Source organism: Carya illinoinensis, chromosome 6 (assembly GCF_018687715.1).
Source record: "Carya illinoinensis cultivar Pawnee chromosome 6, C.illinoinensisPawnee_v1, whole genome shotgun sequence".
Classification (NCBI taxonomy): Eukaryota; Viridiplantae; Streptophyta; class Magnoliopsida; order Fagales; family Juglandaceae; genus Carya; species Carya illinoinensis.
In genome coordinates this window covers 33,705,424-33,720,894 of record NC_056757.1, presented here as the reverse complement: position 1 = coordinate 33,720,894, position 15,471 = coordinate 33,705,424, and the positions used below count along the sequence as shown (strand labels likewise).

Sequence of the window (15,471 nt, the reverse complement as noted above, 5' to 3'; positions counted from 1 at the left end):
CAAAATATAGGCTGTGGAATGTGCTGGAAAATAGGTTTTAACTTCAAACGTGTTTTGAGATTTTGGCCTCATCTATCTCAGTAAAGCTTGGTCCATGCTATTGAATGATTACAAGTCATTCTATGGTTCAGTTTAAGCCACAATCTACGAAGCAATTGACTTTTAACCACTCAAAAACTAGAGCTAAATGATCCACAGTGCCAAACCTTTTCAGAGAGAGAAGAAGACAATGACAATGGTTTTGGTTTTTGGTGGGTTTAGGCCAACATTGAATATGTCAAAGTAGACAATGAAGGTAGGTGCCCTGGCCTATCTATGAGGCAATGGTCATCACTTTTCTTATAATCTTTGTCATGTTAGCATTAAGAATGGACTTTTTCTTACTCACAGACACTCCACCGAGCATCATAAATACGGCACACAAACGATAAAGATAGAGAAAATTATCCTGGATACGGTTTTTAACTTAATAATATATTTTCTTTTACATATATATAGATTGATATTTTGACATGCAACCAAACAAGATCGCCAACTGGATTCACCAATGTCTGTCTGTTGGAATTTTATAGTGGGAAGGACCCACCGTCTGTGTAATTATTTTCGTTTTATGTTCATTTTATGTTTTATGTATGTCCTCTGAATTATCTTGGTAAAGTTACTCTGAATTATCTTTCCAGTGAAGTACTCTTTGGAAGAAAAAAAAAAAAAACAAGATCGCCAACTTTTCTTTGAACTTGTTTGACATTTTAGTCCTAGATTTATAACCTGAATCACTCGTAGTTGTGTCTTGCTGTGTACTTCAACACCAATAGACACGTGTCAGAGTTTGACATGTGTTGTCGGAGCACACATGGGCGGACACTGAAATACCAGTAGACTAGACAACCTCCTATATTTCACCGAAAGTTTAGGGGTATTTCAGTCACTATGGAAATGTTTGCCCTCATTTTGAGACCAAGAAATATATATTAAATGCAAAAATCTCACTTTACCCTCCCCTCTCAGACTCTCTGCCAACTTCCCGAGGGCATTGGATAAAAAACCAGTAAGAGAGAGAGAGAGTAGAGAGAGAACAGAACTCAGAGAGAGAGAGAGAGAGAGGTCACTAACTCCGTCACCGGTTCTCTCTACATCTCTGCAACTCTAGAAATATCGGAATTCTGAACCAGTTGTGTTGTGGTGTGGGGAGTGGGTATAGCTTCACGGGCTCCAGACTATTTTCCAGTCTCTTTCGTCCGCTCACCAGCTTCTCTTCAATCCAGTGGCTCATTTCGGGCCACGTCCCCACCCCTCTTCCAGCCCGATCTTGATTCAGGTTTTGTTTTGGCTACCTCTCACTTAACCACTCGCCACAATGATATAATGTGTGTGCGTGTGAGAGAGAAGAGCTAAAGCTTGTGCCTTAGTGCTTGGCTTTTTGAGAGAGAGCGAGAGAGACAGAGATGGATCGGTCGGCGATCACGGTGGGGCCGAGCATGGACTTGCCGATCATGCACGATAGCGATCGGTACGAACTGGTGAAGGATATTGGGTCTGGGAATTTCGGGGTGGCCAGGCTGATGAGGGACAAGCAGAGCGAGGAGCTGGTCGCCGTGAAGTACATCGAGAGAGGTGAGAAGGTTAGTGCCTGAAATCAGCTCTCTCTCTCTCTCTCTCTCTCTCTCTTTTTGTTTGTGTTTAAATTCGAGCTCAATTTGAGATTTTTATTTTTATTTTTTAATATGGAAAATTTTAGGATTTGACTGTTTTATTTTTTAAAAAAGGAACTGTTATATTGGGAGTTTGGTCCTTGGGGATTAATGGGTTTTCCCTATAGTGCTTATTACTTGGCTTTGGTTGGTAGTGTTTAATTTGAACTCAATTCCATAGTTCTCGTGGTAATTGAGTGGATTATCGGGCTTTTGGGGGCGTGAGGGTCAATGAGATTTCTTTATTTTGTTTACTTCGATGTGTCCGTGTTTATGTTGTAAAGGAATTGAGTGCTTTATTGGGGTTTTGGTCCTTGAGGGTATATTGGTTATTCAATACAGTACCTGCTCATTAATTGGTATATATATTTTGTTTCGGGGTAGTTAATATTGAGTTATATTTCTTCTTCTTTTTCAAATGGGAATAATGTGCGTTATTGGATTCTTCATGCTTTAAGACTGGCAGCTTTGATTTTATGGCTTATTGATTGATTCCCTTTGACATTATTTGAATTTGGCTTCAGTTGCATTCTAGTGGATCGACTGTTTTTATCAAATTGGTGGCTTTTGAGGATTAATGGGTTTCTTAATTAGTGGTGTGTGTCTGTGATGTTGGTGTACCAGATTGTGGGGGGTTTTGGAGGATTAGCGGGTTCCTAAATATGTGTGTGTGCTTGTTCCGAGAGAGTATGTACCAGATGGAATAACTTCTATAATGTGTAGCTTGTCTAATATCTGAATTGTAGAACGTTCATTTCTATGACATAGAAGGAGTTTAAAGATTCCAGAAACTTATTTTTGAGTTTCAACTTTTACAAATCTGCATGGACTGTCTTCTTCATGTTGTATGCTATTTGGCTTTGTATAGTTCACTGGGTTTCTAATTGAAAGGGCCGTGTCCAAATTATTAAGATCTGAGGGCCTTAAAGCAGATATTGTTTAGTTATATAAATGAATTAGAATTTCATTTGATGAGCCTTAACTGCCCCGCATTTATACTCTTCTATAAAATAGTTCTGAAAATTTAAACCATCTTATTCGATCACAAATTTTTATTCAAGTAGTATTAAACTTGTAAAACTAATCTTATTTATAATGCAAACAGTAGAACATGCTATGTAATTGTTCAAGATCTCATTGTATATATTTTCATGGCAATTGAAGCCCTATTTCTATCCTTTTGTTGGATTGTGGTGGCTGAAACTGTCGTGCAGTCCCCTTTGATACAGGCTACAGACCATGAATATGCTTTGCAAATATAGTGTAGTGCTGTGCTTAAAGTCTTGGAACTTCTTTGGATTTCTGTTTGTTAATGTATCTTACCCGTCTTTTGTTTTGTGTTAATAGATAGATGAGAATGTACAAAGGGAAATTATAAACCACAGATCATTGAGGCATCCCAATATTGTCAGATTCAAAGAGGTTTCTTCAATCCCAATATTTTATCATATTTTCTTCCCTAGAGACCGTTCTGAAATTCATTAACATTAAGATGTGACTATAGGTCATATTAACACCAACTCATCTAGCTATCGTGATGGAATATGCTTCTGGAGGAGAGCTCTTTGATCGGATCTGCAATGCTGGGCGGTTCAGTGAGGATGAGGTTCTTATCCACTGTGTTGATTTTGTTTATGACGGTAACCCTGTACTCATTTTTTATTGTATTCTTGTCTTGTGTTGCAGGCACGCTTCTTCTTCCAGCAACTTATATCAGGAGTTAGCTACTGTCACGCAATGGTACGTGAATTAAGTTTTGATAATATATATCTTAAGAAGATACCACTATATGTCTCAGCTTGATTTCTCTCTGTATCTCTCATGAAGCAAGTATGCCATCGTGACTTGAAATTAGAGAACACATTATTGGATGGAAGTTCTGCTCCTCGCCTAAAGATTTGTGATTTTGGGTACTCCAAGGTATGTTTTCTTGTTTTTGGCTTTTTGCCTATTATTGCCTTTTTGAAAGCTCCGGTCTTTGCGTTTGAAATCTGACATACTTCAGAACTTCATCATAGGCTTGTAATTTGATTTTTTATACATGCATCGATGGACATCTCTTGTGGTATTTTCCTGCCAGTGAGTAGTGATATAACTAAAATATATTGGCCTCTTCTTTAACAGTATGTGGTTCAGTAATGTGGCAATTTGTTGGTTTTATCTATGGTATCTTTGTCTTTGTTTGTTCCATTATTTATTGTCAATATCCTCATATTTAGACTAGTCTCTTTTTACCCAGTCGTCCGTGCTGCATTCACAACCAAAATCAACTGTTGGAACTCCTGCATATATTGCTCCTGAAGTGTTACTTAAGAAAGAATATGATGGCAAGGTAATATTACTACTTATGGATATGATCAGTCAAATGACACTGTGGAAATAAATTCCCTCCAACTATATTGTATTGTTTATCAGGTATTGTAATTGTTATTATCATATTAGTTTATGGATTTAAGTTGGTTTCTGCCTTTCTGGAACCCTATATATTAGCATGATTCTACAAGTATAGCATAAGGTTCACCTGTTTGTATCTGAGCTTTCACCATTAATAAAGTCAAAGTTTTGAGCTACTGCACCACTTTTTTTAATTAGATATTTTCTTAACATCCACCAAATGTATTTTTGGTGATTCTAATATTTTATATTCTTAACTTATTTTAGTATCTTGGATCCAACTTCTACCCTGAAATCTATGATGACTGCACTTGCATTCCCAGAGGTTACAACTAGGTTTGCTTTGGAAAGAATTTTATTGGATATTAGCCACTATTCAGATATGTGCCTTCGTTTTGGCATATAACTCTTCTTCTTCCCCGATTTTTTTTATTGTTAATTAATAAAGCACTGTTCTAAAGTACAAATTTTCACCTTATAATGCAGACGCTCCTACAAGGTGGGAAAGCCGCATTATTTTTGCTCTCATTGTAAGAGCTGGTCTCTATATTGGTCCGCACATGTGCGCGTGCGCGCTCACACACACAAACAAAAATCTTTTAACTGACAAAGAAATAAATCATTATGCTCTAGAAATTTTTTCCTCATTTCTGATTGATTTGCATTTCGCTCTCAATGTATGGTTTCTGCAGTCTTCAGAAGACAGGATTGGGGCTAATGGAGTGGTTGAAGTAAAATGATAAAATAATGTGCCACACAAATATTGGACAGGCAAGAGACAAGATTTAAGTTTTGTATGGTGAGGGGGGACTTTAAACAATAGGGCTGTTCACAAAGAACCTTCAACCCTACTTTTCCTCTTGGCATATTTTCTCAGTATTAAATTAATAAAATATTGCGATGGTTGTGTGGTGGACTTCCTGACAAAGTACTCCGTTAGACGTCACATAAGTACATGATAATCATTAGATGAAGTGTATATTTTCTATTTACACTCTTGCATTCAAAATTATATTTCCATATACTTACTAGTTTACTGCTGGGATAAATACAGATTGCAGATGTTTGGTCTTGCGGGGTGACCTTATATGTTATGCTGGTGGGTGCATACCCTTTTGAGGATCCTGGGGAGCCTAAAAACTTCCGCAAGACTATTCATGTAAATTATTGGACCTTATTATTGGTAAATGTGTTATAGCTAGATTGAATGCTTGGCTAAAATGATATGATGTCTTTGCAGCGAATTTTGAAAGTCCAGTACTCAATTCCTGACTATGTTCATATATCTCCAGAGTGCTGCCATTTGATCTCAAGGATATTTGTAGCTGACCCTGCGAAGGTCGGTGCACTTTCTAAGGACATAAGTTTGTGTGCTTCTATTAAATATCTCCCATTACACGATATTATTGCCATTATTCATTCCTTTCAAACATGATGTCATGGTTACTTATTTATGTCATTTGACTTCAGACTTAGTTGTTTTCTTATTTTATTTTTTGATAGTGTTGATACTCTTATTGTCCTACTGCCTTGGCATGTTCTTCAGGAACAGTAAATAGGTTCAAACTGGTGAGCTTTGATAGAATTGAAATGCAATAACTCATATCTGATCCTTCCTTTACTCTGAAGAATTTAAGAGATGCAAGTGGCTACCTCCAATTGCGTAGCCCATAGGCCAAAAAAAAAAAAAAAAAAAAAAAAAAAAAGAAAAAAAGAAAACGTTATTCCCATGTTAAGTATTTTAGAAGTCAAGTTCTACTCTAAACTTTTGACCCTTCCCCTTTATGCCTTTACTCCAATAGTCTCATATTTTCATTTATAGACTTGGCTATGTTTTTGGTTTTATAGAAAAACTCGGTTATGATTCAAGAAAACAACTTATTATTGTTTTTAGGACTGGAAATTTGAGGTCAATTGTTTCAAACAATGGTGGGGATATTTCTAACTGCTTACTTCCTCTTGGTGCTTTCTGTCCTGTACCTTTATTTCCCTACTCTGTTAGAGGCTTAAGGGAAGAAATATTGACTTTCTAATTTATGTTCCAATTAATTCACTTGGAAACAGAGAATAACGATTCCTGAGATTAGGAACCACGATTGGTTCCTAAAGAACCTCCCTGCAGATCTCATGGATGAAAATACAAATAACACTCAGTTTGAAGAGCCTGATCAACCCATGCAAAGCGATGATGATATCATGCGGATAATCTCAGAGGCTACCATTCCTGCGGCAGGGAGCCACAGTCTGAACCAGTATCTGACTGGCAGCTTGGACATTGACGATGACATGGATGAGGACCTGGAAACTGATCCTGACCTTGACATTGATAGCAGCGGAGAGATAGTATATGCAATGTAATGGTGATCATTGCCTGCAAGGCGTGGTGTGGGATTTGCTTGGACCCATGTCTTTAAAGAATTTAAAAATCATCTCCTGGGTCTTGTTTGTTGGAACTGTGGAAGATCTTGCCCTTTTTCTGCAATGGTGGGATTCTGTGGAGTGAAGTTTGTACATGTCCATGAGTATCTGTTCATACCGCTCCTGTTGTTGCTCTATGTATAATCTATTTCGGTATTGTGCTTCTGTTGATCTGTATTTTTACGCTTTGCCACTTTCCAAGTGGAATTATGTATTTGTAGCACTGTTATATAACAAATTGCATGTTTTTCGTTTTTGGTGACAGGTGTAACAGTGAGTCAACTCATGCCCGTTCTTATTGAGAAATGCTTTTTATCATCCTCTGTTTGGGAGATTAGTTTATTATATTTTACCTGCTGGTCAGAACTCTTAACACTACGTTTGTTTTGGTTCATCTGCAGAGAAAAAAAAAAGGATCAAGAAGAGGGTTCAATTCTCGTATTTCCTATAAACCCAACGTCAAAAGTCCGACCAAAGGGTTGAAAGCCATTATCACAACTTTTTCCATTAGAACAAACTGATGCTAAGGGCACCCAATTGTTGCATTAGAAAAACAACATATATAGAGAGAGAGAGAGAGAGAGAGAGAGAGAGAGAGAGAGAGAGAGAGAGAGAGAGAGAGAGAGAGTTCTTCAGAGAGAGAGAGAGTTCTTCAGAGAGAGAGAGAGAGAGAGAGAGAGAGAGAGTTCTTCCTCCTGAAAATTGTTGCATTGGGGAAAAAAAAAAAAGAGCTTGACGGAAGATTGCTGGTAGCAAATCAACCTGAAAATGAGTAGGACATGTTAAATTATCATATGAGTTTTATTGATGTCAAGTCATGTCTAAGCAAGTATATATATAATATTATATATATATATTTATATGAGAAATACTTTAGTTACAAAATGATTATATAAAAATAAATCTATAAGTTTGATGTGATTTAATATAGTACGTCAGATTGTAAAGTTATTTTTAATATAAAGTAGATTTAATACATTACTTGTAGCCACGTAAGCTTATATACTTACTTTTTTTATATGTAGGCTAAGAGTCTGATCCATCATATTTTTTTTTTTTAGACGCTTTTTTTTTTTTTTTTTTGAGACGAGTCTGATCCATCATATTGGTAGTTATATTCGTTGGTGTACCGTCTTGATGAGGCTGTAGGCTGGCTTTGGACCCCATATGCATAATTATATTTGCCTTTTCCCCATAAATGAGGCTAAGTTTTGTTTGCTGATTAATTATCACAAGTCATGGCCATCCCCTGTCGTGAAGAATATCTCTTGCTCCAACCGTATTGCCCTATGCATATTCCTTCTTCAAAGTTGGATTATATATGCATACACAAATACATAGATCATTTAAAGTAAAAGTCATTAACACTACACGTGTTTGTTACCCGAAACCCCTTTCATCTTATGAGAAATCTCATAAGAGAAGCTAACCCCACTTCTTTTTACAAGTTCTATTTCAGAGTTACCGACGAGTGTGCTGTAAATATAGGCAATAAACTTGGATAAAGAAGAGTGACGCAAAGAAGAGACAGAAGATCTTCAATCATACAAAAAGGGTCTTTTCTTCAATTTGAAGTTATGGTGATTCAGAGGCTGGGGATGTGTATAGAACTAGTAAGATTCGCCATAGAGTTCGTCATGTTTGTAGCCGAAGCTGTTGGCATCGTCCTCCACCAGAACTCTGCTCCACAGCTTACTTACACTGGTTTTGGAACTCCCAATATTCCTTATGTTGCCTTTCTTCCTTAATTAGTTCTATTTCCCACTTCTTCTTCTTCTTCTTCTTCTTCTTCAAATGTGTAGTTACATGCTGAATTTGATGTTTCAGAGAGAGAACCATTTTTGAGGATTTGGTTGATGTGAGTAACCTCTAATATATATGGATTCTCTCTTGCGGTCGACTACCAGTTTGGTGCTCTTTAGATTGCTTCGATGCGGCTTGATTTTCGTTTTGATATCTTTCGATGTGGCTGGAGATGTGTTGATATCCTCAGAAGAATCTCGTCAATTTGATCTCTAAAATTCCAACTTAATTCTGTCAACGCAACCCTTTTTCGAATCTTGGATGGTCTAAAATCTAAACCGGTTAGCTTAATTCCTCTTTCAAAATATCATGGTATGACCTTAAAATGACATGATTTTAAGGTCAAATTTCAGGGGAAACAATTAGAAATAGAATAATTCTGTTGAAAATATCCATAAAAGATAGATACTTTGTACATATCAAGCTAATAATGTAGGAGAAGAGCACTCATCTTTTTCTTGGCGTATTGTGATTGGTTTTCAAAAGGTTTTGTCTTGTCAATGTTTGTCTCTTTCTTGATCAATTAGACAAAAATGCCTGGGAGAGCATGTCGTATAAAACAACAAAATTAGGTACATTAGTGAGGGACCAAGATTTTTTTTTTTTTTGGGGGGGGGGGGGGGGGGGGGGGGGGGGGGGGGGGGGGGCGTTAAGTTATGGGCAGTTTTGCTCGTTGTTCTGTGCACATTCTTTGCTAGCAATAGCTAAGCATAGGAAGGATTATGTCGACCACATATTTTCCATTTTAGCATGTTGGTTTCGGTTTTGGATAACTTGGGATTGGTACATATGTCGGCCTCGTTTGGTTATACAGATATGAGATAAGATGAGATGAAATGAAAGTTAAATTATTTATTATATTTTGTTTAGAAATTTAGAAAGTGGTAATGATTAGATGAAATTAGATATTTTGTTTTGTAACAAAACCAAGCCTTAGTGGGTAAGAGAAACAAAATTCATTGTTTTTTCACTATTAAAAAAATAAGTGTTTAGAAAATTATTTATTTATTTTTAATTTATCTACCAATGGTTTGAATTATCATGTATTGTTTCTAAAATGATTAGAGAATTATCAGACAATTTAAGAAATTTAGAGGAAAAAGTTTCAAATAATACATGATAACTATACACCTTTTGACAGTAATATGTTAACAGTAAACAGTCCCATGCATGAAAAACCGATTTAGGAATATTTTTCAGCAATTTCTTGGAGACGAGCCCAAAGCTGTTTAGGCTTGGACATCATGACCATGTGATCGGATCCTGTGATCTCCATCAGAGAGTTGGGTGGATTTCTCTCGATCATCCACCATTGAAAATCCCTCTTCCCAACCTTATCTTTTTCGGACATGATGTAAACCCGATTAACCGACCCGTACTTTCCAGTGGAAAGCATCAGCTCCATTGAAAGGTCTTCATCACTAAACAGAGGTAATGGTCTCAACAGCATTGTAGCCAGTGCCAAATCCTAAAGCAATTTTATCATACACGCACACTGTTATAAAAGCAACAGTTTGATGATGATCAGGCGGTTGATATCTCACTTTCAACAAAACATCCATACATATATGTTTTTCTTACCTCAGTTGGGCTGAGCTGGAACACATTGGATGCTAAGTACAAGGGACCGAAAATGAAACTTGTTGGAGGCTTGTCTGGGCCTTTGTCATACGAAAAACGACTGTCCAATAGAGTATCTTGTCTGCTAAACGACTGTAGTAAATGCAGGAGAAAAAAGTGACATGAATTCATAATTCAAATAGTAGACTTGTTCTTGCATTACCCTGGTCAGAGGCCGTGTCCCTAAGGACCATGATTAATTTTGATTGAGAGAAATTGAAAAGATCCCATCTTTTAATTTAATCTGTAGTACCTCTTGATTGAGTGTGGAAATGTTGAGTGTCGGGCCTGGCATCAAGGCAGTGAGAAAAACAGCAACAGAAATCTTACTCGGAAAAGACTCCATTGCTTGAGAAATTGCCAACCCATCAAGGCTATGACCGACAAGGATGACTCTTTCATGAGGAGGAAGAGTTTCCATGAACTTCCTCAAGGGTCTAAAGAAGTCAGAAATGGATCGGAGATCGCTCGGCTGCACAGGGTTGACACCAGAAGCGGCTAAGTCTAGTGCTGTGACTTTGTGGCCGGAAGATTTGAGCAGAGGCAGGAGCTTGTACCAGGACCAGGCTCCAAGGCATGATCCATGAACCAGCACAAAGTGCTTGCTGATGCTAGGTCGTGGTGGCTCCATAGCTGCACCAATCGCAGTGGATGAGAGGAAGATAAGGAAGACAATAAGGGACTTGATTTGAGTCTTTCTGATTTGCACCATATTATGTTCCAACTTCTTCCTGTGGACCAAGCAAATTATCAATGGCTTATTATTATAAATGGCCTGTAAGTGGTAGGTTTTGAAGATTGACTCTTTTTCTAATGGGCCAGCGGTTTTATTTTTTATTTAGCTTCAGGTTTTAGATGAGACTTGGAAATTGTTCTTGTGACAAGTATCAAACAGGTTGAAGTGCTCACGGGATTATGAGTGTATTTTAGGTTAGGGCGGCGACTGAACCATCCTTTATTTATTTAGGTTTTGGGAAGACTTCAAATTGAGTTTAACTAGCCTTTTTTTAAAAATAAAAAAATAAAAAACTTGAACATTTAATACTATTTACAGTTTGGAGTGCACAAATACCGTACCGCGTAATCATTTCGAAAAAGAGTGATTATGTAGTGTTTGAATGCTTTACAATTATAAATATCATTTTTCATAAACTATACCTATTGAAACATTATAAAGGGTAAGAATTTTTCATCCCAAACAATGAGATCACATAAGTACACTATCTATTCTTATCACTTCTTTTGTGCCACCTACCCTCATCACTTATCTCATGACCTATAATTCCAAACGATTACTTAAATGATATAATTGGAGTCTAATTAAAATTTTTACGAAGAATAATAACTTTACATTTCCAAACAATATATACCAAGATCACTTATCTGAATATTGTATATCACAAAGGTCTCTCTCTCTCTCTCTCTCTCTCTCGGTTGAAATTAACCGCTTTTGCGGTAGGACCCAATTTAATTTGGCCCATATAAGTACTCCAGCTAAATATGAACATGGATCTTACCATATTTTATGCTTTTACGCCTTTAATTTTGAAAGCAGCCACTCAAGAAATAGGTGATCTTCTCGAACAATGCGTTCATAGTGGGTTGGCCAACTTTTGTTTTCCTGGGATTTGTCTAGAGTCATGCATATGGGATCTAGCTACGTGAGTTACTGGACAGGATCAAGAGTAACAGGAAAGAAATTTGTTCATAGATATATATAATGTACTTCAAGAATAGTACTTGTTCCAATATTATTACTGCTAGTAATCCAAATGCATGCACTTCAAGAAATTACAGTATGAAGAAGGATCTAGTACTGCAACTAATGTTTCCAAAAGCCTAGCTGTTTCTTCTTTGCTACTAGATCATGTGTATTCCACACATTAACTACCGCCCTATTTCAATTAGCCGATACTCTAAAATGATAAATTTGGATGTTTTCGACATCCCGCTTCTTGAAATCACTGCGGCTTCTCGTGGCCAGAAACTTTCCCCAGTTGTATTCCCTGTATTTTGCAGGGTTCTTCTCATTTACCAGTTCGTCCAGAGGTTTCACCATGGTGTAGTTGGCTGGGTTGAAGAAGAATGGAATAGAGAACCTTTCCTTAGTAGAATTCACCACCACCCTGTGCTCCACACTCTCATACTTTTCATTGCTCCAAACCTGTATAAATATATATACCCGATTGATATTCTTTCTAATTCCCGGATTGAATGAAATAGATTGTCCAATACCGAGAGAGATAAACACAATTTTAAATGATGACAACATCGTGCAAAATGTTCAGAAATTAATGGTACCTGAATAATATCACCAACATTAATGATATAGGCATCCGGGGTAGGCTTAACAGGAATCCACTCCCTGTCTGATTTTCGCCTCACTTCCAATCCTCCAACATCATCTTGGGCAAGGACAGTCAAGCCACCAGCATCCTTGTGATGGCCGACACCAAGAGCCAGGTGGGGGAAAGGGCACGGAGGATAGTGATTGAGCCGGATAAAGCTCGTCTGGTCTTTGAAATAACCATTCAGGAGATTAGCAGATAAGCCTAAACTCATAGAAATAAGTTCCAACAACTTGTACGCCAGTTTCTCCACTTCACGTGCATAATCCTCACATGCTTCCCTATAAAAATCGAGTTTGGTTTCGCCGTAAATACAAATTCAGTTCCAAGGCAAGAGTTTGATCAGTACAATTAACACTAAAAATTACCGGAACTCGGCCGGAAATTGGGGCCACTGATTGGTCAAAATCCTCAGTTCCTTGTCATCAGGTTCATGGGAGGCCGGAATCTGTGACGGATCGTGAACCACAAAATCAAACACCTCTTTCCAGTCCCTCACATTTTTAGTGTGCTCACTTTCATAGTACCCCATAGGGTTCACCTCGTCCCGCTTCACCTTCCTCTTCTCCTCGGACGACCCGTCGAAGAACTTCTTAGCCACGGCCTCAACTTTTCTACGCAGCTCTGCTGGGACTCCGTGGTTCACGACTTGAAAGAACCCCCATGTCTCGCATGCAGCGCCGATGCGAGTGAATATTTGTTGGGTGGTGTTGTGATCTGGAGGGTTGAGGACGCTGGAGAGATCGATAACTGGGATATCGTCAGCCACCTCGATGGGTTTGAGCCTGGGCCTGTGCTCGATGGCTTGGACGAACGCAGGGTCTACCTCTCCCATGGCTGGTACTGGCAGCTGAGATTCGAAGAAGAGGGTGAGAAAATGTAGAAAAAGGATATGTTATGAAAAAAATGCTAGAGTCAACGATGTTATATATGTGACGGCAGATACGTCCGTGGTTTACTTGGCTTTTTGTTCTTTCGGATTTTACATTCATTGAACCTGCCTGTGTTTTGGGTCTCCTGACAAATTTAACAGATGAGCGCAAGAAATTAAACAGCCATGAATTTTGCAATGCTTTTTTTTTTTTTTTTGTTTCAGGATTCTGACAGAGAACTTTCAGGTGTACAAGTCTTGCACGTACAGATCTGGATCTTGCACGAACTATTATAGAAAAGTAAAAACATAAGAGAACGGCTACTATGCCGCCTCCACCGTACCGCTGGCATACTATTTAATGTTTTTTTTTTCTTAATATTAATTTAATCATTTTTTTAATTATTAAATAAAAAAATACATTAATATATTTAAAATTATTTTCCTAATTTCTAAGTAAAAAAAAAAGACAGCAGTATACTGTAGCGGTATACATGAGACGGCACAGCAGCATTTCTCAAAACATAAACAAAAATGTTAGGTACAATCATTTTTACTTATTTGCATAGGCAATCATGTATTTTTTTTTTTTTTTAAATTTTGTTTTTCATAAGATTACAAAGGTCCTGCATGAAATTAATAAATTCGAAGCATGCATGTAGAAATCATTACTCTAATTTTATGATTTAGATTCTTTTTATAGATCTAGATCATTCTAACAAATTTTCCACGGGGTTTTATGTGCCAGATGATAGTTCGCTGGTCTTCATCTTATTATCATCCTTCTTTCGCCATGCTATCTAAGAACTAAAAAGCAAATTATTTTTCTTTTTTTAATAATTTAATATTACATCAAAAAATTATAAATTTAATGATGGTTAAGAATTTTATCAATATTATGTGATGTTAGAATTCATAGTAATTAAAATAAAATTATAACACAAAAGAAACGAAAGTCCAAAAGTGCCACCATCTTTAAAGAGATTCAACACGATCGTTAAGAATTGTGGTTGGTGCACATCCCGGCTCGTTAGGACTCATTAGCAGTCATTTTCTTCTTCAACATACTACAACTGAATTATTCGTCATATGACTTGAACCAAATCTACGCAAATAAACGAGCTTAAAGCTCTATTAGAAATACTGCACAATTTTCTTTCCTTAGAAGAATAATATTAGATGTAATCTTAGAGCGTATAAATCTTATGCATTATCTTTTAACATTAGCGAGATCTATCATTAAAAATTAGTTTTTTTTTTTCATGTAAATTTCAAATTTATCCACTTCTTGAGTTTTGCTATATATAAGTTAGTGTGTTAACATGGCCACATATAGTGAAATTCATTATAACTTAAAAAAACTAAAATACCAATAGATTTTTAGCATATATAGCACATCAACAATGTGTTGAGTGTGTAAAAGTATGACTTATAAATAGGTTTTCTCTTAAGAAAGGAAAATTATGTTTTCAAGCTGATGTGTAGAGTATACTTATTAAAGTACTATTTAGACGACATAATTTGATTTGAAAGATAAATTTTAAAACTTGAATATTACAAATCAAAACTGTTTATTTAAGTGATGTAAATGATGTGTTTTACACATCTTTCATCCCAAATCAACAAATATAAAATAAGAAAAAAAGAAGAAAAAAAGAGAGATCTAGAACCAACAACTTGATCTCCACCCATTTTCCACAAAGGGAAGCTGCTTGAAGCGGCTTTGATACAGGTTGAAAATGGATTGTAAGACTGCGACTAGAAGTTGCAATGAAGTGATTATGTGCTATATTTTGGTGGTTTGGACTGATTGTCGAAGATTTTTATTACCTCTTTTCCACGATCATTGGTTAGGAGAAGTAAAAGATAGTAAATTGGAGATGTACTGAATCACCAGCATATGACTGCTTGAGACAGTGGTGGCTTGTGGGAGCCACATGCCATACTAGGAGAGTGGATGATGGTCAGTTCTAAAGGATTTGAGGTTGTTAGTCCTAAAAATGCCGAGCTTGGTGTAACAGACACCCCTTGGTGCGGCGGCATGTGGATCTCTTGTGTGGTTTAAGCCACTTGTGTAGCTCATGTGCCTTTCCGTTTGGCATTCTTTTTCTTCTATATGAAAGATCGGCGGCTAGGGAGACTTATGGTTGGGTGTGTGATGGTCATTGAGGGTCGGAAGGCAGTAGATCGACATTTCTTTTTGCTATTGATTGAAAACTATAAAAAGACCAATATAAAACAAAAACAAATTTTGGGCAAGCTAGAAGGGAGGAGGCCACCTGTAACAGCCCGCTAGAAATTCAATTGTGGAATTTCTTTTGACCTT

At 37.0% G+C, this 15,471-nt stretch overlaps 3 protein-coding genes across 3 annotated transcripts; 1 reads left to right on the top strand and 2 right to left on the bottom strand.

The window, feature by feature from the left end:
- The first annotated feature begins 989 nt into the window (after positions 1 to 989).
- Positions 990 to 6,760, top strand: LOC122313444 (serine/threonine-protein kinase SRK2E-like). Its single transcript, XM_043128458.1, has 9 exons — positions 990 to 1,622; positions 3,039 to 3,113; positions 3,196 to 3,297; positions 3,378 to 3,431; positions 3,519 to 3,611; positions 3,931 to 4,023; positions 5,140 to 5,244; positions 5,326 to 5,424; positions 6,150 to 6,760. The coding sequence occupies exons 1-9, from the start codon at positions 1,446 to 1,448 to the stop codon at positions 6,441 to 6,443; spliced, it is 1,092 nt and encodes a 363-aa protein (XP_042984392.1). The 5' UTR covers positions 990 to 1,445; the 3' UTR covers positions 6,444 to 6,760.
- A 2,635-nt stretch (positions 6,761 to 9,395) lies between these two features.
- Positions 9,396 to 11,460, bottom strand: LOC122312372 (salicylic acid-binding protein 2-like). The gene is made up of 3 exons (XM_043126955.1): positions 10,180 to 11,460; positions 9,888 to 10,019; positions 9,396 to 9,774 (listed from the first exon to the last, which is right to left on the bottom strand). Exons 1-3 carry the CDS (start codon positions 10,636 to 10,638, stop codon positions 9,490 to 9,492), a joined length of 876 nt encoding a protein of 291 aa, XP_042982889.1. The 5' UTR covers positions 10,639 to 11,460; the 3' UTR covers positions 9,396 to 9,489.
- Positions 11,461 to 11,612: 152 nt separating this feature from the next.
- LOC122312371 (protein DMR6-LIKE OXYGENASE 2-like) lies at positions 11,613 to 13,239 on the bottom strand. Its single transcript, XM_043126954.1, has 3 exons — positions 12,643 to 13,239; positions 12,228 to 12,555; positions 11,613 to 12,090 (listed from the first exon to the last, which is right to left on the bottom strand). The coding sequence occupies exons 1-3, from the start codon at positions 13,107 to 13,109 to the stop codon at positions 11,827 to 11,829; spliced, it is 1,059 nt and encodes a 352-aa protein (XP_042982888.1). The 5' UTR covers positions 13,110 to 13,239; the 3' UTR covers positions 11,613 to 11,826.
- Positions 13,240 to 15,471: the final 2,232 nt, after the last annotated feature.

Excerpts from the sequence above, each read along its gene's own strand:
- LOC122312371 (XM_043126954.1), bottom strand. The coding sequence starts at position 13,109 with ATGGGAGAGGTAGACCCTGCGTTCGTCCAAGCCATCGAGCACAGGCCC. Across the intron at positions 12,556-12,642 it reads CAATTTCCGGCCGAGTTCCG|GGAAGCATGTGAGGATTATG; the intron begins GTAATTTTTAGT and ends CGATTTTTATAG. Across the intron at positions 12,091-12,227 it reads ATGTTGGTGATATTATTCAG|GTTTGGAGCAATGAAAAGTA; the intron begins GTACCATTAATT and ends ATATTTATACAG.
- LOC122312372 (XM_043126955.1), bottom strand. The coding sequence starts at position 10,638 with ATGGTGCAAATCAGAAAGACTCAAATCAAGTCCCTTATTGTCTTCCTT. Across the intron at positions 10,020-10,179 it reads TTTCCACACTCAATCAAGAG|TCGTTTAGCAGACAAGATAC; the intron begins GTACTACAGATT and ends CATTTACTACAG. Across the intron at positions 9,775-9,887 it reads TCCAGCTCAGCCCAACTGAG|GATTTGGCACTGGCTACAAT; the intron begins GTAAGAAAAACA and ends AAATTGCTTTAG.
- LOC122313444 (XM_043128458.1), top strand. The coding sequence starts at position 1,446 with ATGGATCGGTCGGCGATCACGGTGGGGCCGAGCATGGACTTGCCGATC. Across the intron at positions 1,623-3,038 it reads ACATCGAGAGAGGTGAGAAG|ATAGATGAGAATGTACAAAG; the intron begins GTTAGTGCCTGA and ends TTGTGTTAATAG. Across the intron at positions 5,245-5,325 it reads ACTTCCGCAAGACTATTCAT|CGAATTTTGAAAGTCCAGTA; the intron begins GTAAATTATTGG and ends ATGTCTTTGCAG.